Source organism: Arvicola amphibius, chromosome 5, assembly GCF_903992535.2.
Source record: "Arvicola amphibius chromosome 5, mArvAmp1.2, whole genome shotgun sequence".
Taxonomy (NCBI): Eukaryota; Metazoa; Chordata; class Mammalia; order Rodentia; family Cricetidae; genus Arvicola; species Arvicola amphibius.
This window is the reverse complement of record NC_052051.1, coordinates 132,948,355-132,973,586: the sequence shown is the minus strand read 5'-3', so window position 1 is coordinate 132,973,586 and position 25,232 is coordinate 132,948,355. Positions and strand designations below refer to the sequence as shown.

Here is a 25,232-nt window from a genome sequence, read left to right as displayed (position 1 = left end):
CCCTTCTACCCAGAGAGTGTTCTTCAGTGATGCAGAAGATGGTAATCTAGAAATAGGGACGATCTCCTTTGAAAGAAATAGTAGACGAGGCAGCACTAAGGGACATGGACCAACCTTCCCCCAACTGCTATACCATCACATGTAACAGCAAAGACTGGGCCTAGTACAGGTCTCTTCAGAGCCAACACATTGCCTCTCTTTGCTAACTAAAATAGGAATTCAGAAATGCCAGCTGCTAAAGCAGGGATATTTTTTCTGGGCAGTAAGAACCAGCTTCAGGCTTATGAAGCAGCAGAGTTTTCTCTTACCATTGTCTTTGGACGTCCAGTGCTGCTTTTAGGTCCTTAAGTAAGTCTACCTTTTCGTGCTTTGGTCTAGTTCGGATTACAAGCTGAGGCAGTGCAGGGCTCGTCCTCAGAATTTTGTTGTTTCAAACCAAGGGGCACTCTCACTCTCTGTGTGGTAAAGAACAGAACCACGAAGATGGGGTTTTGTGATTAAGAGTCTAAGCCAGTAGTTCTCAACCTTCCTAATGCTGTGAGCCTTTAATACAGTTCCTCACGTTGTGGTGACCCCACCCCCAGCCATAACATGATTTTCATTGCTACTTCGTGATTGTAATTTTGCTACTGTTGTGAATCATAATGTAAACATCTGTGTTTTCTGATGGTCCCAGGCGAACCCTGTGAAAGGGCCATTTGACATTCCCTCAAGAGTCGCACCCCAGGTTGAGAAACAGTGGTTCAGCACTTGCTCTGTGGTGTCCATGTTTCTGAAGGCTCTTTCGACTGCCCAGGCTGACGGTAATGTCTAATCGTGTTTCTTCCTCACGAACAGCCACTGTGTCTCAGGGATGGGCTTCAACAAAGGACAGTACCTCTCTGCGGACACGGAGGTGGATGAGGAAAACGCCCTGTCCCCAGAAGCATGTTACGAGTGCAAAATCAATGGCTTCCCCAAGAAAGACGGCAGGCAGAAGAGGAGCGTGCAGGAGCCTGAGCCAGCCTCAGCTGTGAGTAGACCTGGAGGTAGAAACCCTGCTTTGCCCCCCCCCCAAAAAAAGAGTACCCACATCATCTTGTCACAGTGCCATTTATAGGCTCTCAGCTTCAGCACAATTCAGTCTATCTGGATAGTTAATGGGTAAATTGGCAGATCCAGTGTGGCAAAGATAAGCAATTAAAATTAGTTGGGATGATGTCTACACCACAAAGCCCTGAGGAAGACAGTGATTCAGTTCTAAATCATTTTGTCTTAATTTGTGCCACATAGTAGAAGATGCCCACTTGAGAAATAATTATTTGGAAATAATTCATAAGTGAAATGATTCTGAATTTTCCCAGTCACCTGCTCTGTGCTTATAGGTCTTACCCATCGTAAAATTTTGTTTTCAATTAATTTGCCTTTTGTAAAGAACAAGAGGTCCAACTTCCCAGACTCCGGTAAGTTGGACCAAAGGCTGCCTGGTTTTGGATCTGTTCCTCAGCCCCTGTGTCTCACAGGACACAAGCACCTAACTCTTAGAGATTAATAAACCACATGTAGGGTGATTTCTCCTGAGGCCTGAGACAGTATGATTTCACAAGTCACCTCTCTTTCCAATTAATATTGCTGAGAATTGCTCCTGCCAAAAACAAAACAAAACAAAAACAATCAAAAAATAAACTACAGTCACCAATAACTAACTGACTCTATGAGTTGGCAGCTTGTCTCAGTTTTCTGCACACCTGAACCTTTTCTTATCTATAGGACCATACTAATTTAGCCCCAAAATCTCTGACAGTATTTTAAAAAAAAACAAGTTAATGTTACATTTACTTTTAAGTAGACTGAAGTATTCAAGGATGTGTAATCATGACAAATCATTCATCAAGATACATGATGCGGTACATGAAACATAATTCTCTCTAAATAATGATGGGTTCCTCTTAGCTACCATAGCCACAGCCTCACTTGAGCACAAACCCACATCAAAGCATTATGGCTTTTTTGGTATGTCTAACTAAAGCGCAATCCTACCTCACACCCCAGCTGACAAATTCGGATCCTGTTATCTGGGCCCTAACCGCTGGCTTTCACCCATCTTGGCTCAGACTCGGTGTATTCTGAGATCCTTAGCAAACTCAGAGCCCAGCCTTGAGCGTGATGGTTTCCGTGGGAGCAAGACCTACTGTTGAATAGTCTTCTCATTTTGACCCCAGAAAAGATAAAATTAGACTCACTTCTTAAATTGTCCTTTTCTTCTTTCAAATGGGTGAGAATTTCACACATGTACAAAATGCATATCGGTCCCCATTTCTGCCTTCCGGCTCCCTGCAGAGAACCTCCTGACACAACCTATTACCCTCCCCACTTCTTTTTTTTGTTTTGTTTTGTTTTTTGTTTTTTGTTTTTTTGTTTTTCAAGACAGAGTTTCTCTGTGGCTTTGGAGCCTGTCCTGGAACTAGCTCTTGTAGACCAGGCTGGCCTCGAACTCACAGAGATCCGTCTGCCTCTGCCTCCCGAGTGCTGGGATTAAAGGCATGCACCACCCGGCCCCTCCCCACTTCTTTAATTAATGTCCCACTGGATATACTTAGGGCTGCCCATAGGCCTAAAAGTACGTGGCCATCCCCTGAAACATGGGCAGACTACGAGGGGCCACGACACCAGATCAAAATGACTGTCTCTCAGTTTAAAATTACTGAGTGATAAGCACTGTATCCTGTAAACTCATCAGAAGACCTACCTATGTGGCTATTGCCTGTGGCCTAAGTCCTGAAACTTTAATGATCTTGTTGGGGCCAGGTGGGAATCAGGAAGATTTGCAGGGGGCTTCCTCCACGAGATGAAGTTTTGCCCCACCTCTATTTACAATAGCCTCTTTGACAGACAGCTGATGGCCAGACAGGGAACAGCCTAAACCTGCCACCGTGACTGTCACCCACCAGCCATGGATGGCTTCTGAGTCCACTGTGTGCTCTGTAAAAACTCAAATGTGGTCCCGCTCTTTCCCCAGGTGGAGCACATCAGCCTAGAGAGCGTTGCCATGGACAGCCCAGTCAACATGAAGTTCAACCTCTCTGGCCTTGGCTCCAAGGAGCACATCCTCGAACTGGTGCCTGCCATTGAGCCCCTCAACAACCATATCCGCTACGTCATCTCCCAAGGGAATGACGAAGGCGTCTTCCGAATCCACCAAAGGAATGGGCTCAGCTACCTGCACACGGCCAAGAAGAAGCTCACCCCTGGCACGTACACACTGGAAATCAGCAGCATCCCTCTCTACGGGAAGAAGGAGCTTCGGAAGCTGGAGGAACACAATGAGGATGACTACCTCCTGGGGGTGCTGGGGGAGGCTCTCAGAATGAAGCTGCAGATTGAACTGTATTAGCCCTTTGCAGACTTGGGTCCCAGTTCAGACCCCAGCACCGCCAGCCTTCAGAAGTGTTTGGAATGTCAGTGACTAATTTTAAATAGAGGGAAAGAGGAAAAAAAAAAAAAAGACTTCTGTTCCTTTCCTCCCTGATTCAGACTTTGGAATGTTGACCCTCACAGGGAGGGGTAATTTAGGCTCCAGTATGGCCAAAGATTTGAGTGCAAAGGCAAACATAGTTACTGTATTTTTTATATAACTTCATTTTAAAATATATTGAAAAAAGAAACCTAAATGTTCAAAGAGATCAGCATATGGCACTAAATGCACAAAAATAATGTGAGCTTTCTTCCTGTTAGCAGTCTGGAACACTTTGGGTATTTTGCTATAGTTGCTAATTAAAAAAATATAGATGTTTATTTATTTTAATGCAGTAATATATGGAGAAATGAACAAACTATGTAAACAAAAAGGGAAACTCGCTTGGTTTTCTTTAGATTTATAAATTTGAGCTATTTCTTTTAGAGGTGCTTTGAAAAAGAAATCCAGTACATTCAAGAGATGTTTCCTTTGGTTTCTCTGCCAGCCCTCCAACTGGTATGCCCCTGACTATTCGAAAGAAAGTCTCGAGGAGCTGAACGGGCAGTGTAATCGATATTTTAAAAGACGCGAATGTCGTTTGATCCTATCCAAAGCTCAAAGCCAGAGCAGCTCACGTGACAGTGTTTCACATCACCAGACTTCACCAGGCAACAGTAGAGGAAACTCAACCTCTGTAGCAAAATACCTTGACTGCTTGTGAGACCATTAGCAATGCAGGCCAAACTGTACTGTATTTCCTTCTCCTAACCTCAAGGGGCCACATGTGCCGCCCACAACACCTCATTCTTACCAGGGCGCGCTGCACACTTGTGGTCCCCCAGGCAGCTGAAGAACGGCTGTTCCTCGGAATAGGAACACCTGGCGTTCTCTCGTGTTTGGTGCTGTCATCGATTAATGGTGCATTTATTAGGTACAAGCTATTTCAGGATTGCCATATGTGCAAACAATCATGCCACGCAGCCAAGGAATATATGTTGATGTTGTTTTTTTCTTAAAACCCATGTGGGTTTTTTTTTTTTTTTAGAATTTTTCATTAATACTGTAGTTATACACCATATGCCTCATTTTATCATAGCTTATTGTGTATGAAATACCTTTGTAACATGAACTGATGTTTAGCTTGCTTTTGCCATTTGAAAAGATGCTCCACCAGCAGGTCCCACTAAGAGCACATGTCCATGTTCTTCTCTTCAGAGAACCCATCCCTGGACCAGTGTTGAAACCTCATCCGTGAAATGGCCAAAGCGCACACAGACTGCCAGTCATCCCTCACACCTGTGTCGACCAAAGAGTAGTCACCAGCTATATCCAATGTTTGGGGGCTTTTTTGTTTTGTTTGTTTTTAATAACTAAAAGAAAAAGAAAAACAATGTAAATTTGTAATCAAGTGTTTGTGAGGAAAAACTTATGGATTTTGGTTGTGTTTGTTTTTGTAGGTCTATGTATCAAATATGACACTTGTCTGGCAATAAAGCTTATTTTGGGGTACTTTTATGGCTGAGTTTCCTGAGACTACAATGGCTGGCACATTTGTGGGAGGCACTGGGGACTTAGCTCACGGGGATAGGTACTAAAGAACTGCAAAGGCAGTGAGGAGGGTTTGCTTTCAAGTTCCCTGCATATAGAAAAAGATAAGGAAAGCAGTGGGAGTATTCAATCCTGCCTGAATGCTAAGCTCCCTGGGACCCAGTTTTGCAGTGACCTCAACACATTTCCCTTCCCCCACCAGTAAATCTGTGGAAGCTGTTGCACTAAAGCATCCTGAAGTATCTGTACAAGAGTAAAGAGCAAAGTCTACCGGAGCCAAATCTTTAAGCAAAAGCAAACAGCAGGCATATCTCAATTGAAAATGGCATCTGCACCCAAAGGCAATCCAAACCTTATCTCTTTCAGTGCACTCTACTCTGTGAAGTGAATAGATTTAGCAGGGGATTGAACATGAACCCTTCTTTGATACGTTTCTAAAATGGACAGGGACACACACGCGCACACACACACACACACACACACACACGTTTCCAAGACCTACGAGTTAATTCAATCCATGGTAGGATTTGCGCGCTTAAATGTTTCATACAAAGATTAAGAAAACAAGGAAATATTATGACTGATCTTAATTCTGTCCTTTGCCAACCAGAAATTAGCTGTGTGGAGTAAGAAAAGTGCTTGCCTCGGGGCATCCTCTAAAGCCCAACCTGCACGTGCAGCTTCGTCTGGCGTCTATTAATGCTCCAGCGTGAGCTCTGTAATCTCCAATGACCTGGAACCGAATCTGACTCCAGCTCTGAATATCAAGCAACAAGGCTCTTAGTTTACCTTGAACCTGCTCATGAGGACATTTGAAAACCTACACTGCTGGGAGCTTCATGCAGAAGATAAAAGGCATTAGGCACACTACAGGGAAGAATGTGTTAGAAGAAAGGGATTCCAAAAAGCTTTTACCAAGCGCAATCCTTACGGGCATCCCTGGCTGCATTATGACAGCTGTACTTCATACCATCTTTCGTAGAACTAACCGCCGAGGATGGTTTAGGTAGCGTTTGGTTATTCACGTTCCCATTTTTCTCCGAAATTTACTCAGCATAATTCTTTTTTTTTTTTTTAACAGAAAAATACAATGTTGACTCAGGAGTCTAAACCAAACCCAGTGACTATATTCACTGCTGATAATGATCTTCAGGTGACAGGGATTCTCTTCCCCACCCGCTTTGTGACTTAGAGTTCTTGAGACTCTCGTCGTGCTTAGTTCTCCTCCATGTTGCTGCACCTCACACTGCGTGGACCTCAGGCACATCTGCACCTGAACTCTGAACTTAGTTCAGAGAAGCGTATAAATGACAATTCATTCAAAGATCAATTCTTTTTGTATTGCCACAATTGGGGATGGTACCCACCACACTGTCCATTCCCTGAGGCATTATTTGGCTTTAATTATCTTGTTTGGCAGAATAGATCCTTTGTGTTAAAGGTGAGACACACACCGAAACAGTCTAAAACATTGGCCCACTTGAGTCTAAAAACTTTTGGGAACAATGGAATGTATGAAATTGAAATGAACGAAACACAGCCATATTTCACATAGAAGATGGCAATTTAATGTGTTCAACCTGACCACTCAGAAATACTCATGCTCTTTTAAGAATATGCTGGAAATATGAAAGTTCCCTTCTCTTCAGAAGAGAAAACTCCACCGCTTCCCACGCCACTCATAGCTCATCTGGACTCTCGCTTTAAATAGTCCAGCGGAGGATGACATCACTTACTCAAACAACCTCTTTCTCGTCTCCTCCAGTGCCGTGGAAAGAGACTGATGTACTCATCCTTGGGACCTTGATTGGCTAATTGGAAACTATTTAAAGACAAGTTTATTGGGGGAGGGGGTGAATAGAGGACCTTTTTTGAGAGTAAAAAAAAGAAACTTGGGAATTTTTAAAGAGAAATAAAAATAGACAGAAAGATGGAAGTCCTCTGCTGCTTCATGGGAAAAGAGACATTTGATACTTGAGGGTTGGTTTTAATTTTTTAGCATGCTAATATTCTCAATATACTCAAATCCATGACTTCTTCATAAGAAGTACATTTTGCTGACCTTATCTTTGAAAACTCTTTCAGTAGAATCCTAACATTCAATGCAAAGCTCACTCTGGAATCCAACCATTGAGACAGTCTGGTCTTGTAATTAAAAACAGCAACATAAACAAATGACGCTCTTTTGAATCAGGCAGAACAATTTAATCCTATCTCCTGGAACAAATCGTGCGACATCTCAGACTTGATCGCTTCCCTGACTTGATCTCATTGTGTGGCTCCTAAGAGTCAGTGAGGTCAAGGACAGCAGATAGCAGGAACTCAGTCAGGAACGTCAGCCTTTCTTGCTCTTTGCATCCACGCCATTGCCACCACTAGGGAATAAAGGAGACCACATACTGATCCAAAACGTCTTCCTAAACATGTTTCTCTGAGTACTGATACAACCACAAAAACTGGGGGATTATATCCAGACACACAACAAACACCCAGACGAACAAGTCTTCCAAGTAGCTCACACCTGCGAGATTTGTAGATACCCTAATGTTGCCACCAATGTTTATAATTGCCGTACGGTCCTTTGCTTATTGGAATTGTGGGTGAGAACCCAGAAGTCCAAACCACAAACGCAGCCAGAGCCTTCACACTACAGAGTCCCCAAGAAAGTAAGTAAAGAGACTGTGTTCACCAATAGACCCCATTAAAATGATTTATCACCATGAAGAGCTAGAAACTCACTCATATTTACAGGTAAAGAAACTGAGGCCCAGATTTGCAAGAGTTGAGCGTACAGCCAGTTTACACACAAGTGAGACCTGATTGTCTGGCTGAGGTCTGGTACTCCGCATACTTCCATTCCACGGTAAGCCTATTTGGATCTCTTTTAAGCCCTAAGGATATAGGCCAGTTCCCATGGTTTTGGCTTCTACTGAGTCCCAAATGTTTTCCAAGCACGATTTAAACACTGCTTTTGCTTTGTCTACCCCACCCTCTGTGTAACTGCGCCCAGTGTCTCATAAACCAGAGATTTGTGTGTGCTAACATGCCAGGATATTGGCTGCAATACAGCAGACCCCACCCAAAACCCTGTACCTTTAAATATATATTAAAATACTGAAGGGTTAAATTTTTTATTTAAACCAGACCTTCATATTTTAAAAACACATACACACTTCTTTTTTACTAAGAACGCTCAAGAAAAGTACACTAGTTACTTGTGTTTCTTAATTGTCTTTTCCCCCTTTTCCTGTGAGCCTAAAAATGGTACTAGTAGATTAAGTTGGCCTGCTTTCAAAATAGCCAAGCACCTATAGCTCACATTAGTCAACCCCATTAAGTCTGCAGATTAAATGTTAGGATGTAGAGTAGACGTTTTCCAAGGGAAACGGAAAACGTGTTACATAAATTCTGAGCAAACTATAACGAACACTAACATGAATAGCCTTCCCCAGACAACTGCTGCTTCATCCACGAGTTCCATTAACAACAGTGGAGCAACCAGTTCCTAACACTGTGTCTAAAGCAGCAGCGTGGTGACCTGGCCTCCCTGCCTACATTTTTGCCCCAAGGGTTCCTCCTGACTTCCTTTTTCCTGACCCAAACTCCCTGCACTCAGGTACCCTACTCTCTTGTAAAGACAAGAGCAGTATTTCACACTCTGGCCAGGGCATTTATGAATCTCAGACCTAGGCCCTTGCTGTGGAATAGCACCTAGAACCTCTAACCAGCGGCGAGCTCGTCACTGTCATTCTATTGAACCCACAGAACTAAGTCTAGAAGTTTCCACTGAAAGAAGGAAGGATGAGGATGGTGAATGTAAAGAGTCAGCTTCATGGACCACTCTCCCTACTGAAGGCAGGGAAAGAGAGGTCTTGACTGGACAGTCAGCTTCATGGATTGCCTCCTGGATTTGAATCTTCTGCAGACAGTAGACAGCTCCGTGATAGGGAGTTTACCAGAAAGCATCTGAACAGGTTTCTGGGGGAGCCTCTGGCCACACCTTCTTTAATTTCCAAAGACTTTCTTGACTCCCACTCCTTTCTGTATCTTTTTAGGGGGCCCAGTGGTACATTCCTGAAAATACAAATGGCATGGCGGGGCATCTGGGGCAGGCTGACTACAAGTTTTGTTCCATGAGGGTCCCAGATCCACTGAGGCTGTTAGTGCTGCAGTGTTTTAGCCAGGGGAAGGGGTTTGCTAGTCTTTATTGCAAAGACGGAACTGCACGGTTTTATTTTTTTTAGTAAAAGTTGCCCAAAGGAGCATTTGTAACCTCTCTGTAATCCAGACACAAAATACTTTTCCTTTCAAGACTTAAAACAACTTAGAGAAACAAGACAAACATCCATGGCCGTGAAACAGTATTCGCACAAAGGCTGTACTGATGGTCTTGCAGGAGCCGCCCAGAATCTTGGGGAGAAAGTGACCAGTGGAATGCTGCATGGCTGGATGAAGTCTCCTGGAAACGACGGGTGTGAGATCGACCTTGAAGAGGCAGCTCGCGATACATGAAACAGGTACACCCTGGGACACAGGAGTGTGGACACAAACGTTAGAGGTTGTCCTGCACATGGCCTACTGAAGCACAAAGAAGAGAAGAGCCCGTTGGGACCTGAGTCCTGGTGCCATCTAGAGTAAAAGGCAAGATTACGTATTTTTCTCACAACAAAGAGTGATCAGTAGTTGAGGTGATAATATCTATTACTCAGAATATAGTATATAATTACCATTATATACTATATGGATAAATCAAAGAAACACACTGACCAATAGAACTATGCACCACAGGACAACATTCTAAAATCTAAAACATAGCATTCATTTTTTAAAACCTCTAAAAGACATCCTTCTCCAGGGTCTAGCTTGGTGATACTGGTTAATCTTCTTCCCCTTAGACCCTCTCCAAGCACTTACATCCAGTGCCCTAGCCTAATCTGCCTACCCCTGTCTGTGCCACAACCAGCTCCCTCCAGGATGTGTCCTGCCTGTCACTGACCCACAGGACCCACCCATGGCACATACATTCTCCCCACCCTCTGAGATGCTTCATATCCTCCTCCCGGCTCCAGCCAAGTAACTCTGCCTAACCCTCCGCTCCCCAGCCCCACCATCCCCAGATCTACCCCCTCACTCCAGGCTTGGACTAGAATGCACATCCTGCATACCATCCCACTTCCCCGTGTTCACCTGAGTTCAACCTAAGCCATTTACAACTTCTAGGCCTACCCCATTCTCATGCTCAATTCTGCCCCCAACAAGCTCTATCCATATTAGACACAGAACTAATGGGCGGTAGTGGCACACACCTTTAAACCCAGCACTCGGGAAGCAGAGGCAGGCAGATCTCTGTGAGTTCGAGGCCAGCCTGGTCTACAAGAGCTAGTTCCAGGACAAGCTCCAAAGTTACAGAAACCCTGTCTCAAAAAACAAAAACAAAACAGACACAGAACTAACAACAACATCAACAACAAATCCACATGCCCAGATTTTATTGGAAACGTAAAAAAAACAATATGAAAGATCGGGACAGATTCTCCTCTCCAAAACTTACAAATCCTTTAGAAATGTTTACCCATGAATATTATGTAAATGAATCCCAGGATAGAGAATTTAAAGAAAAATCATAAACGTTGTCAAAGAATTTGGAGAGTTTAAAGAAGACCCAAGGAAACAACTCAGTGAAATTCAAGGAGAAAGAAAAACTTAAAGGGAATAAACACCTAAATGAAACTTGAGAAAACACAAAGTTGATGGAAACGATGAAGACAAATCAGAATCTGAAGACAGAATTCTATAAATAGTTTGAATCATTGAAGGAGACACAACCGAGATTAATATAGAATTGAAAAAAAAACAGATAACCCAACTAGAAAACTCAAAAGAAAAAGCATATAAATAGAGCAAATCAAGCAAAAAGTAGGATATCAGTACTTAAAGATAAAAGAGGATCTCGAGGAAAAAATATTTAAACACAGGAAAGGAATATACACAAAATATGGGATACCACAAATAAAATCATGAAGAAAACTTCCCAAAACTATGAAATGACACACTCATACAGACCACCCAATTGACAAGACCAGAAAAGAATAATGTCCAGAGCATATCATAATTAAAACATCAAGTATGCAAGACAAAAACAGTGTATTCAAAGACACCAGAGGAAAAACTCAAATCACAAAGAAAGAAAAACACATAAGAATCAGTGTTGATTTCTCAATGGAATTCTTGAAAGCCAGAAGAGCCTGGAACAAAGCATTGAAAGTTCTAAAAGACTGCGCCAGCCAACCTAGACTGATGTACCCAGCAAAATTATCTGATATAGCTGGAGAAGAAGGAAAAGCTTTACACGATATAAATAGCCTAAAAATATTTATATTCAACAAGTCAAACCTAAAGAAAACACAGGACGCAGTATTTCAGACTGAAAAAGAAAAAAAAAAGAAGCAAGAGACTGAGAAGAGACAAATAGCTATTTGTCGAACTAAAACACAAAGTGTCATTGCGAACACCAACAACCAAAACAAAGATCAACAACAACCACAATGAACACGCACATTTCAGTAATAACTTTAACTATAAATGACCGCAATGCTCCAATTAAAAGACACAGACTGGCTGAATGGTTCAAGAAACAAAATCCACCAGTCTGTTATCTGGAAGAAACACATCTTAGCTTTAGTGACAGGCACTGCTTTCGAGGAAAAAGGATGGACTCAGTCTCTGTAGAGTAAACCAAAGCCTGTCTGCCTTCTTCTGAAGCACATGCTGGAGAATGGTGGAGTTTGCTCTGTCCAATAGCTGGGGGTTGGCATTATACAAAAGACCAAGACAACTGCAAAGAGAGGAGCCATTCAGTCTCAAAAATTACAATTTATAGTCCATTATGGTGGAAACTGCCCAGATAGTAGAAGAAAGATAAATCTTAACACTGTACCTTGTGCCTTCCACTTTAATATGTTTCTTTCCATGGTGACACTCTTTGCTTTCCCTGAATATTGTGTGAATTTGTTCTGTGAGCTGGTTGAGAACATACATATGCGAAGCGTTGTGTGAATAATTACATGAGCTTTTTGAAAGAATAAAGGCATTTAGCCAATAAGGCCAATTCAAATATTAAGGAGCCGGCTCTTACAAATGCCAGGTCTGTCCACCACAGCCTGGCATTTTCATTCACCTCCTTTGTCTTTCTGGCCTCGCTACACATAAATGGTTCTCAGAGTGGGAGAGAAAAATTGCTTCCTCGCGTCTGTTTTAAGTCTGCTTTTTATCTGCATTGTGTGTCTGACTTTGTCTCGTATTTGTTTTACAACCAAAACAAAATAGAGGAAAGATATCAACCATGTCCCCCCAAGTTTATATAAGTCCCTTTTTGTTGTTGTTAATAAAAGCAGCTCTGTTTTATAACGTTGAGCTCATCCATAGACCACAAACATCCAGTTCCTTCATTTGCTTCCAGTCTCTTTTGAGTGTAGAGGAAAGATGAGTCAAGGACCGGAATAGTTGTTGTCTGTGGTCTGACTGTGGGTCCACAGATGCCTCTCGTCACCTACTCACCCCTTGAATTCATAGTTGGATCAGTGACAGACAGTGTGGTCAGTGGTATTTTCTATGCCCTGCCTTTATTACTAGGTGTGTCACACCTCTGCGTGTAACACAAAACCTCAAGTGTGAGACAACCCAAGTCTCCTCCCATTTTTCTACCTGAGACTAGTCAGAGAGAGGAAAAAGAGGAATAAGAGGTCAAAATGAAGCTGTGAATTTAAAAAAGATTATATAAAATAATGTTGGTTTTATCAATTTTATCTATTTTAAAACTTTTTATCTAAACTCGAATTGCAATTCAAGATCTTTTAATTTTGCACACTTATACTTTGCAATTTGACCTTACGTTTATAATGTGTATCCTTAATTTAGGTGTGCTTTGACCTTTTAAAAAAACATTTTAACACAGATCCTAAAACATGCTACTTCTATGATTACCTAAATTATTTGAAATATACCCCTTTTTAATTTTAATGACTAGATAGATTTGATTATGAGAGTTTCAAATAAATATGCCAGGTAATATGTATACTCAACAGAGATCTACTAGTAAAATTTGTAGCGGACCGTCGCTTTGAGCTAGTCTGCCACAGTGGGTACAACAGACCATCATTACTGGTTTTGAGGATGGGGAAAGCCAGCTGCATCAGTTTCCAAGGATGCTATAACAAAGCATTGTAAACCAAGTGCCTTAAATAAAAGAAATGAGTTATCTGAAAGTTCTCTACTCTGAAATCATGGTGGGTTTGGTCCCATGCTCATTGTGCAACTTGTAATGTACGCTTCTCACCCTTGACTGGTTTGCTAGAGCATCTGTTGACTCTCGTGACCAGCATTTCAGTTTCTGACTCCATGGTCATGTGGTAACTTCCTCCCAGTATATCTGTCTCTACACGCCTGTCTCTTCTTATAAAGGCGCCAGGCATATTGGATTAAGATTAAGGAGATGCTGGAGTTCAGTGTGACTTTGCTCTTGTTAGTTTTGAGATTGGGTCTCACATTGTAACCTTGTCTAAGTACATCAGCCAGCCCAGGTTGACCTTGAACTTGATGATCTGTCCAGTTAGGACAGATCTATTCTGTTGCCGTGAATGGCCACCATGACTGAGGCGGTTCTTATAAAGGAAAACCTTTCATTGGGGCAAGCTTACGGTTCAGAGGTTTAGTCCACTATCGTCATGCTGGGTGGCTATGGCAGCATGCAGGCAGACATGGTGCTGGAGAAGGAACTGAGAGTTCTCCATCTTGATCCACAAGCCCCAGAAGCAACTGTGTGTCACACTAAGCATAACTCGAGCAAAAATCACCTCAAAGCCCACCCCACCCCGAGTGACACAGTTTCTCCATCAAGGCCGTACCTACTCCAACAAAGCCATGCCACCTCCTAATAGTGCCACTCCCTATGGGGGCCATTTTTTTAAAAAAAAATTTAAATCACCTCATCTTCCTATCTCAGCCTTCTGGGTGCTGGCATTGCAAGTGTGAGCCATCATTCTAGAGTGGTTTGATTTTACCTGAACTTACATCTTAACTACTTTCACTAAGATTTTATTTCTCAATAAGGTCACTTTCATCACCAAAAGCAGCAAAGAAACTTACAAACCAAAACTTGTGGTATAAGCTGAACCATTGGAGCAGAAAGAAAGTCTTGAAGATTACAGATTGCTGCCATGTATGTTTGGGCCAGGCTCTTCAAGCCTACTTTCTTTCACCCATCCCTGCACTCACCCATTTCCTCATCTACCTGGTCATCCATTCCTGCCTCCTATTCTTTCTTGTGAACATTTAAGAGGCAGTTGTTGAAGGATATGCAGCATCTTAGACTATACCATAGCCTCAACAGGAGCTCCCTGGGAGTGTTAGACATGTTTACACTGCTGATAGTCACCTAGTTAATAAGCTCAGCCAATTACCTGCACCCACCAGAGAGCAGAGGACTCCTTCAAGTTGTGACAATAGCAGCTGGTTCTCAGAGCTGCAATAGTCCTTTGAGTGACTTGCAATGTCCTGGTCAGGGAGAAAGGGGCTCCTGACCACGGAGCTTCTGTAACATGAGGTGACCTGAAATTATTATTTTCTGCCCTGCTTTTCCTTTCGCTTATTTTCCAAACGTCTGCCTCTCTTGGTAACTATAAGCCATATTCTTTCTCTGGAGGGTTTTTTAATAGAAGATGCATTGTAAAGGCACGCTTTATTATATTATAAAGGTAAGTTTTGTACACTGTGGGCACTGTGGTATTATTCAGTTAATAAAACTTAGCACCACCTGATGAGAGAGTCTTAATGATGAATTATCTAGATCAGGTTGTACAGTAGGTATATCTGTGTAGGGCTGTGTTGATCGTTAATTTGTTTATGGTGATTCAGCCCATTGTGTGTGGCATCATTCCCTAGGCAGGTGTTCCTGAATATATTTTTTTTCCAATGGAGTAAATAGATTTATTTTTTGTTCAGAGCTGGAAAAACACTTCCCAGAACACACCCCATATAAGCACTGTTACCTCAGTGTATACCACAGTACAGCAATGTCAGCGGCCCAACCAGAAAGCGGAAAAAAAAGACAAGCAGCAAAAAGCTAACTAAAAGCAAGCAGGTAAACACACAGGCCTCGATGTATTTGTTTCTCTCTGTTGTGGACTGTGGAGGTGATGTGACTAGCAGTTTGAGTCTCTGCCATGACTCAGGGATAGACTGTAGCCTGGAATTGTAAGACAAATCAACTCTTTCTCGCAAAAGTTTTTTTTTGTTTGTTTGTTTGTAGGATATTTTGTCACAGCAACATAGATGAAACTAGCCTTGGCACAGATACTGACTGCAAAGAATGTTTTATTTTCAATGTTTAGATTTTCCATAATAAAATATTGATGGACTACACCTATAAACCCAGTTTTGCACATTAATACATAATTTCAACCTTGGTTTATTTCCCATCATTCTTTTTCTATTACATCACTCACAGAGTGAATACAGTATTTTTTTTTTCATCTTAACAGCATCATAGCATATCATCACTGCACGAGGCATTCACCGTCTGTCATTGTTAGCCTCATGGAGATCTTTAAAGGGGAAAAACCTACCTCCGAAATCATTGTTCTTACTTATAAAAATGAGTTGACTCACCCTGAATCCTCTCATATCTAATTGACATTAAATCCTGAGGAATTGTCTTCACTGTATATGAAATGAAAACACTCATCACCCCTTCCTTAGCCAATAGATAAAGCCACTGTCACTTCTCAGTCAAACTGTGCTCACCATTGTTAGACTTACTAACCCTCAAGTAGTGAGCCCTTCTCATCCCTCCAGGGGCTCTCTGTAGCCCAACAGAGGTCTGTCTTGTCGACCAAGAGGAAGAATCAACGTAAGCAGTTATTTTCTCTGTCTCCAGAGTCCCTTTTAGTACTCGCGGTTTGACCTGTTTTGGTCTGATCCAAGTCCTGCCATTTCAATATGGTGTTTTCAAGTGGAAATCCATTTCCTTCTAAGTGATAGAGGAAGAACTCTGTGCAGCAGCCACCATAGCAGGAAGAGCCAGCTGAGTCCACAGACAGCTCTGGTCTTCGGCAAAACCATAGATCTCCTTGAATTTGACTCCATAGTCAGATATTAGGTGAAACCTGGACGTGTGTTAAATCATAACAGATCAATTCCCAACTAGTAAGGACATCAATATTGGCCTTGAGGATTGAGATCTATTCCAATCTGATCAATTCCCAACTAGTAAAGACATCAATATTGGTCTATAGGATTGAGATTTATTATAATCTCCAGCTACTTGGGAGAAGAAGCAAACCCCTAATCAAGGCAGAGTTTCTTCCCAGATCCTCTTACTTGGAAGTTTCTGGTCCTCTCCAATGGTCAGTCTTGAGGCCATGAATCCTCAGAAGGGAAACTGGAATTGAGAACTACAAAAGCATTTAAGGCAACTGCTATGGTCTGACAGTCTTAATGTGCTGGGAGTTCTGCTTTCACTGAATGAGAGTGGAAAATATCTCTAGGGGAGAGACCTAGTTAGGCTCCTTGAAATATCTCCTAACTTTGAATTTGCACAACCCTCTGAAACCCTAGAGCAATTTCAACTAACTCAACATCAAGTCCTGTAAGGCAAGGCATTTCAGATATCAAGGTAAAAATTTCCGATGTAAATTATAATATAGTGCAAAAAGTAGCAACATTTAATGATAGTTTTTTTTTTAAGCCGGGCATTGGTGGCACATGCCTTTAATACCAACACACTCAGAAGGCAGAGGCAGATGGATCTCTGTGAGTTCAAGGTCTACAAGTGCCAGTTCTAAGACAGGTTCCAAAGCTATGGAGAAACCCTGTCTCAAATAAACAATAAAAAAGATAGCTTTCTAGTGTTTAGAAGGGATAAGGTAATGCAAAAATAAGTAGAAGATGACATTGAAGCAAAATGCTAGGGTCTCTCTCTCTCTCTCTCTCTCTCTGTGTGTGTGTGTGTGTGTATGTGTGAAGCTAATATAAAATTTGTATAATCAATTTCTGCATACTTTCTCCCAACCACCCCTTGGCATAAGGTGGATTAAGATGATCACAAATTCTTTGTAACTCTTTCTATTAAAGTAAGCTTAATAGGCTGCCTTGTGGATTTGTCCTGAGCATCAGGAAACAGTGAGTGTGACTTTGTATGATTTCTAAAGGTAGACTTCAATGAGATTTTGCCATTACTGCTTGTTTTCACTTGGATCCCAGTTCCCATGTGATGAACACTAGGCAAAGCCAATGAAGACTTTGACCCAGCCAATAGCCAGTGACAGTTGAGCTACCAGATGACAGTAACCACATAAGAACAGCAGGAGAGAAAAATCTCTCAAACAGCCCAGCTCAAAAAGCTGACCCATAAGCAATTAGCTACTCATATTTTTGCTATTTATGACATTCACTTTAGGATTTTATTATTTAACGAGAACTAACTAAATATAGCATTAAGCTTTCAACAACCAAGATGAAAAAGGAAACCTAGTGATTTACACAACTCAGAGGCAATTGCTGGAGAGAACCCAAGAGGGTGTGTTCTCCAAACTTGTGTTCTCCAAACTAAGCCCTGTGGTCCAGATGAGTAAACTTGCTTACAAATCCTGGTGCCCATTCCATTTCTCATGAGTCTCTGCTATGTCTATGTCTCAAAGACAGAGAAACATTCTGTTGCTTGTTCCTATTATGTTTCTGATGCAAATGAAGTTTTTGGTCTGAATGGAGCCCCTAAAATCATCCAACGCCAAACTCAAGGTGTCATCCTGTCTCTTTTTTTCTCATGCTCTACATTAAATCATATAAACACTGTTTTCATTATCCATGGGCATAGGACCACATCCTATCCTTCCATTGTCAATGCTATAGCGAAAGAATACTGTCAGTCAAGTTATTGGAAAAGTCTCCCAGCTGGCATTTCTGCATCTATTCTTGATGACCACTCCAGTTTGTTCACCATTTGATAGTCCAAGTGTTCCATTAAAAATGCAATTCTGATCATTTCTCTACTCCTCTTCAAGTTTCTAGCACATTCTCAGGTTACACAGAAAAAAAAAAACTGAGGTTCCACAAGACCCTTGACAGCCTGTCCCCAAGCTCACTTCTCTGTCCTCTCCTCTGAGAGTCTTCTTACTCTACTGATATTCTTGTTGACATCCTTGCAATTCCTGGACTCTACTGATGGATTTCAGCTCCTAACGCCTGTAGGTATCTAACATCTGTAGGCATGTCTATCTAGGATCATCTTCCCATAGGCAATCACAAGTCTATCTCTGTTCAAATACTATTCTATGAGAAGGCTTTTCTCATAATAGATGATTTTAAAGTAACAAGTCCTGACGTTTTCTATTCTCTTAATCGTTGCTGGACCTGAACCCCTCTGACTTCTTGTCTTTTCTTCATGGATATCCTTGATCAAAAGAGTTTATGACATATCAGATGTAAATTAAGCCTCTGGCTGAATGAAGCCTTGAAAAATATTACTCAGGCTGGAGAGATGGCTCAATAGTTTAGAGCACTGGCTGCTCTTCCAGAGCTCTTCTATTCAATTCCCAGCATCCATACTATGGCTCACAACCATCTAGAACTCCAGTTTTGTGGTATCTAACACCCTATTCTGGCTTTTATAGGCAACAGGTATGCATTGGTTCACAGACACACATGCAGACAGAACACTCATACATGTAAAAATACAACAAATCTTTATAGAAATGTGTGTTTAAATTTTTAAGAAAAAAGAAAATCTTACTCATTTGTGTGTTTCTTATTTGACTTGGGATAGTGCCAAGCCCATCGTAACCAATTAACTATTTCTTAAAAGGGGAAAAAATGATGGCTGTTGAATGGATCACTTTGACTACCAAGGGGTGAACAAATTGGAGCAGTCGTCAAGGCCAGCTAGGGCCATGCCAGTAACTTGAGTGGCACTGATTTTTGCTACAACATTGGCAATGGAAGGGGTAAGAGAAAATTCCGGCATGGATTTTCCTCCCAGTGCCATTCTCAGTGTATCATATATACTGCATACTGCTAAGCATGTACTACCTCTTGTTTTCTGCATTTGCTCAGGAACTCACTTCATGCAGGTTATTCAGGATCCACAATGTTCAGAGATTATTAAGTTTTTTGGACCTAGTAAGGAAAGGTATATTCATGATTCTGAAGTTATATAACAGATATGCTGGAAGAAGCAAGAGAGATGAGAACAGTAAACTCCTTTTTTAAAAAAACAAAAATAAAGATGTCCTTAAAGGGGACATCTATCTTACCCCCATCACCACCAAGACTCGGGAAATATCACAGAAGAGGAGGTAGAAGGAATGTAAGTGCTAGAGGATGGGGAGGGTGCGTGAAATGCTGTTTTCTAGCTAAGATGTGGCTATTGAAACCACAAACTCACAGCAGCAGTGGTTACACGCACAAGACCTATACAAGGTCAAGCAAGCCACATTCCCAGCATTGACAAGGTAGATGATCTTCAGGTACCACCTTTTACAGAGGAGCTACAGGCTAAAGGTTAAGAGCCATTCATTATTGAAGACATGGCCACTGTTAGCTCCTATGCTTCAGTGGAGGCTCCCATGCCCATGCTCCAGCACTAACTGGACTTCGTGGGCTATCAAAAAACAAAGAAAAGGGCATGAAGTTGGAAGAGGGATGTTACCAGAGGAAATATAGGAGAGGGTCGGGGAGGAAAATGGGGAGACTATATGGTCACATTTTATTGTATACAGGTATGAAGTTATCAAAAACAAAGAAAAATGGAATAGACACAAAAACTGGGAACACAAAAAGGAACCACAGTAGAGACAGCTTTAGATTCAGAGAGCAGGACACAGGTGTTATGAAAAGGAGATGGGAAAAATGGGAAAGACTTTCAATAGGGAGTGAAGGCAATACTGATGGAGAGGGGGGAAGAGGTGACATGACATTAAGGATGTTTAAAACAGCCACAGGGTTTATTACATTTATCTAAAATTATATATAATACACACACCACTTGGAATGATAGTGCATCTCCCAAAGCTATAAGCTATCTAACAACTCCCTCCCCCACACAAGTTATGAGAAAATTCCTTTCCAGTTGTTGGTGAGTGAAGTCTAAGAGACTCCTAAAACAATATAGACTATAGCTGCTGCCCTTGGCTGCCTCTTAGAGGTTGGTGGTAAGTTCTGATTCCTGAAGTCACCATACAGTTTGGACACAGGACTCAGAAGATTTAAGCTGAAATAATCCAAATCCTCCTCCCTGAAGACTAGATCTCATAGTCCTGGTAGGTGATATGCAAGCTGCCTAGGCAGAAGAGCAATGCATAGTCCTACCCAGCTGTCTGATTGAATTCGAGACCCAGGAGGGAATTTCTTGCCTGGTCCTATGAACCCAGCCAATCACAAGCTCCTACTACTGGTGAGGAAAGCTTACTACTTACAATTTCCTACACGAGTATAATTTTTAACTGCATTACAAGTGCTTATCTCTATACTCACAGGTAAGTGAAGCTTTCAGCCCTCATCAAAGAGGCTTCTTTTTACAGCTGGAAGGGATTGTTACAGAAGACAACTCATCAAGATGAACGGAAAGGCTAACCGTGGGTGCTCAGCCCCAGCTGATGCAGCCACAGAATAACTACCGCACCTAAGGCTGAGGAAACATCTCAGGAGAGGGAGCAGAGAGAGTAAGGGTCAGAGAACCAAAATATCTGCCATGAGACTTTGTTTTCAAATCAGGTGGTGGTGGCACACACCTTTAGTCCCAGCACTCAGGAGGCAGAGGCAGGTAGATCTTTGTGAGTTCAAGGTCAACCTGGTCTACAGAGTACTAAGACAGGCTCCAAAGTTACAGAGAAACCCTGTCTCAAAAAACAAAACAAAACAAACGAACAACAACAACAAAAAGACTGTGTCTTCTTGAAATAACAAGGAAGTTAAACACATGTGTTCTCAATATATATGGTTGCTTCCTGGACAATGACACCACCAGTGGACATGTCAGTGTGGATACGAGAAAGTTAATAGGACCTTACTCCTAGATGAAGAGCTACAAGCAAATAAAACCTTCTAAGAGAGGGAGAATTAGTCTTCCCTAGGGATGAGCTCTCTAAACAGTTATCTAACACCAAGTGGTCAGACACACACACACACACACACACACACACACACACACACATATAAAAAAAAAGATTTAAAGTTTGAAATCTGCTAGCATTCAGTCTAGCTTTAAGACACTACTAAGAAAGAGAATTACAGACCATTCTCACTCATGAACATTGATGCAAAAATACTAAATAAAATACTGGCAGACTGAATCCAAGAATACATTAAAAAAAAAAAAAAACTCATCTACCACGACCTAGTAGACTTTATCCCAGAGAAACAGGGATGGTTCAACGTATGAAAATCTGTAAATGTAAACCACCATATAAACAAAGTGAAAGAAAAACCCTCATGATCATCTCTTCAGATGCTGAAAAGTCCTTCAACAAAATTCAACACCCCTTCATGATGTAAGTCTTAAAGAGATCAGGGATCCAAGGAACACACCTAAACATAATGAAGGCAATATACAACAAACCAACAGCCAACATCAAACTAAATGGAGGCTCAAAGCAGTCCCACTGAAATCAGGAACAAGACAAGGTTGTCCACTCTCTCCATATCTATTCAAAATAGTTCTTGAGGTCCTAGCTAGAGCAATAAGACAACAAAGGGAGATCAAGGGAATACAAATTGGAAAGAAGAAGTCAAACTCTCACTATAGATGATATAATAGTATACTTAAGTGACCCCAAAAATTATTCCAGGGAACTCCTATAACTCATAACTCCTTCAATAATGTAGTAGATACAAGGTTAGCTCAAAAAAATCAGTAGCCCTCCTTTATACAGATGACAAATGAGCAGAGAAAGAAATCAGAGAAACACCACTCTTTACAATAGCCACAAATAACATAAAATACCTTGAGGTAATGTTAACCAAACAAGTAAAAGAACTGAATGCCAAAAACTTTAAAAAAAATTTTTTTCTCATTTTTTTTTATTAAAGATTTCCATCTCCTCCCCCTTCCCTCCCGTCCCTTTTACCCATACCCCCACTCCACCCCTCTCCAAGACAAAGAGCCATCAGGGTTCCCTTCACTATGTTAAATCCAAGGTCCTCCCAGCTCCCTCTAAGTCCAGGAAGGTGAGCAACCAAACTGACAAGGTTCACAGTGATTTTAAAGAAAGAAATTGAAGAAGATACTAGAAAATGGCAAGATCTTCCATGCTCTTGGGTAGGTAAAACTAACATGGTAAAAATGTCAATCTTACAGATTCAATTCAGTACCCATCAAAATCCCAACAAAATTATTCACAGACCTCAAAAGAACAATACTCAACTTCGTATGGAAAAACAAAAAACCCAGGATAGCCAAAATAATCCTGTACAACAAAAGAACTTCTGGAGGCATCACAATCTTGTACTTCAAACTTTACTGTAGAACTACAGTAATGAAAACAGCCTGGTATTGGCATATGGCATATAAACAGACAGGAGGACCAAAGGAATCAATTCAAAGACCCAGATATCAATCCACATGCCTATGCACAACTTATTTTTGACAAAGAAGCTAAAAATATAAAATGGGAAAAAGAAAGCATATTCAACAAAGGGTGCTGTCATAACTGGATATCAACGTGTAGAAAAATGAAAATAGATCCATATCTATCACCATGCACAAAACTCAGTCCAAAATAAATCAAAGACCTCAACATAAAACCAACCACACTGAACCTCATAGAAGAGAAAGTGGGGAGTACACTTGAATGCATTGACACAGGAAACCACTTCCTAAATATAACCCCAGTAGCACAGATACTGAGAGTAATAATTAATAAATGGGACCTCCTGAAACTGAAAAGCTTCTGTAAAGCAAAGGACATGGTCAACAAGACAAACGGCAGCCTACAGATTAGGAAAGGTCTTCACCAAGCCCACATTAGACAGAGGTCTGATCTCTAAAATATACAAAGAACTCAAGAAACTTGACATCAAAAGAACAAACAATATAATAAAAAAGGGGTATAGACCTAAACAGTGAATTCTCAACAGACAAGTCTCAAAGGGCTGAAAAACACTAAAGAAAATGTCCAACATCCTTAGCCATCAGAGAAATGCAAATCAAAACAAATCTGAAATACCATCTTATACCAGTAAGAATGGCCAAGATCAAAAACACTGATGACAGTTTATGCTGGAGAGGATATGGGGTAAGGGGAACATTCCTCCATTGTTGGTGGGAGTGCAAAGTTGTACAGTCACTTTGGAAATTAGTATGGCGATTTCTCAGAAAATTAGGAAATCATCTACCTTAAGACCCAGCATTAAGACTGTTGGGTATATGTGCAAAAGATGCTCAATCATGCTACAAGGACATGTGCTCAACTATGTCAACAGCAGCATTATTTGTAATAGCAAGAACCTGGAAATAACCTAGATGTCCCTCAACCATAGATCGGATAAAGAAGATGTGGTACATTTACACAGTGGCATACTATACAGTGATTAAAAAATGACAATTTGAAATTTGCAGGTAAGTGGATGGATCTAGAAAAAGTCATATTGAGTGAGGTAAACTAGACCCAGAAAGACAAATATAATATTTGTTCAATCATAAGTGACTTTTAGACATGAAGCAAAGAAAAACCAGCCTACAGGTCACAACCTGTGCATAATTTATTGAGTTATCAAATTGAACACATGATTAATATAAATGGGTTAATTTAAGATGTAAGAGCTAGTTAGGAATACGCTAGAGTCATTGGTTGAAACAGCTTTATTATTAACCAATAAAAGAAACACATGTACAGAAGGACTTCCCACATCAATACACATTTATGTTTTTTAAAGATCTTATTAAATGCAATCATTGTGCACGTTTGTGAGTCATCAGTGGACTTTTTTCTATTTTTTATTTTATTTTTAAAAGTCTTATTGGTATGTAGACCAATCCCAGTTCCCTCTCTCTCCTGTCCTCTGGCTCCCCCATCTTCTTCCCACCCCAGTCCTAGCTCTTAACCCGCAACGACACACCCATTCAAAGGTGTTTATTCCAAACCAGGTTGTGAGAATATGCTCCTGCTCTGATAGCCATGAATTAGACCTGCCTCAGGATGATGAAGGTAGTAAGGTCCATCCCCAAGAGAAACGCTGAGGGGAACAAAGACTGCCGGAGAGTGTAGACCCTCCTCACACGCCCTCCAAGTGCAGATCCAGCCCCCAGCCAGAGACCTCTTAACTCCAGCGGCCAGGCAGATCACCCAAACAACCTCCCACTAAAAGCGTACTGCAGGGAGTGTGGGTGAAAATGTATGGAAACCCACAGCTAGAACCCTCAAGCCATAAAGCTCGAATCTAAAAACAGAGCTGCACCTATCAAAATGAAAGATGAGAAGCAGATAAGAGAGTAATGAGAAACAGATGACAAAGGTATTTTCCATTGCCTGATGCCTTGCCGAAAACAGTTTTTAGTTTTTATGTCCTGAAAACATTTCTATGGGGAGGCCACGGACCTCTCTCTCTCTCTCTCTCTCTCTCTCTCTCTCTCTCTCTCTCTCTCTCTCTCTCTCTCTCTCCATCATTTGTGACATTCTAAGAGGAACGGTTGTGTGCTTGCATGTCTTGGGGAACACTCAGTTATCTTGAAGGCACCCAGTGTTTATCCATCCCCAAGATATCTCCCCAGCAAACAGGAAAAGATCCGAGAGATGCCCGCTCTCACGTTTTGTCAGAGGTGAGACTTGGCATTCATGGACCACCTGCCGCAGGGACCCTTTCTTCCTCCAGAGTTAAATGAGAAAAGTGATGCACAAATCACTGTTAACACCAAGGAAACATGCATGGGCCCATCTGATGGGATAGTCCCCCTCCGTCCCCACCCCCCACAAGCTGGTACGGAAAGGTAGAATTTACTGTAAGAGCCATAGGAAGATGGGAGAATTGCCTCACTATTCCTTAGAATAAAGCCTGTTTTTGAAATATTTTATTTTAAATTGGTACAATTTTGACTAGAATATGTGGGCTTTTTTTGTCAGAAAAATTCTGTGGTGGGAGAGACATGAGTTATAGATGGCTTGCATCACTGAGACCTTACTGCCCACTGGACAATGAAGGCCTGGCCTACTCATGTAGGTACCAGTTTAGCTGTGTAAGAAAACACAGAGGAGCCAGGTGG

At 41.5% G+C, this 25,232-nt stretch overlaps 1 protein-coding gene across 2 annotated transcripts in view; it reads left to right on the top strand.

Annotated features, from left to right (window-relative positions):
- The window catches only part of Fbn2 (fibrillin 2), a 202,600-nt gene extending 199,227 nt beyond the window's left edge, over positions 1-3,373 (top strand). The window contains exons 64-65 of one of the 2 annotated variants that reach the window (XM_038330380.1): positions 838-1,009; positions 2,999-3,373. In XM_038330380.1, the coding sequence (XP_038186308.1) occupies positions 838-1,009; positions 2,999-3,373 (547 nt within the window). Of the gene's footprint in view, positions 1-837; positions 1,013-2,998 lie in introns of both variants that reach the window. The other variant, XM_038330378.1, reaches the window with a different exon arrangement.
- Positions 3,374-25,232: the final 21,859 nt, after the last annotated feature.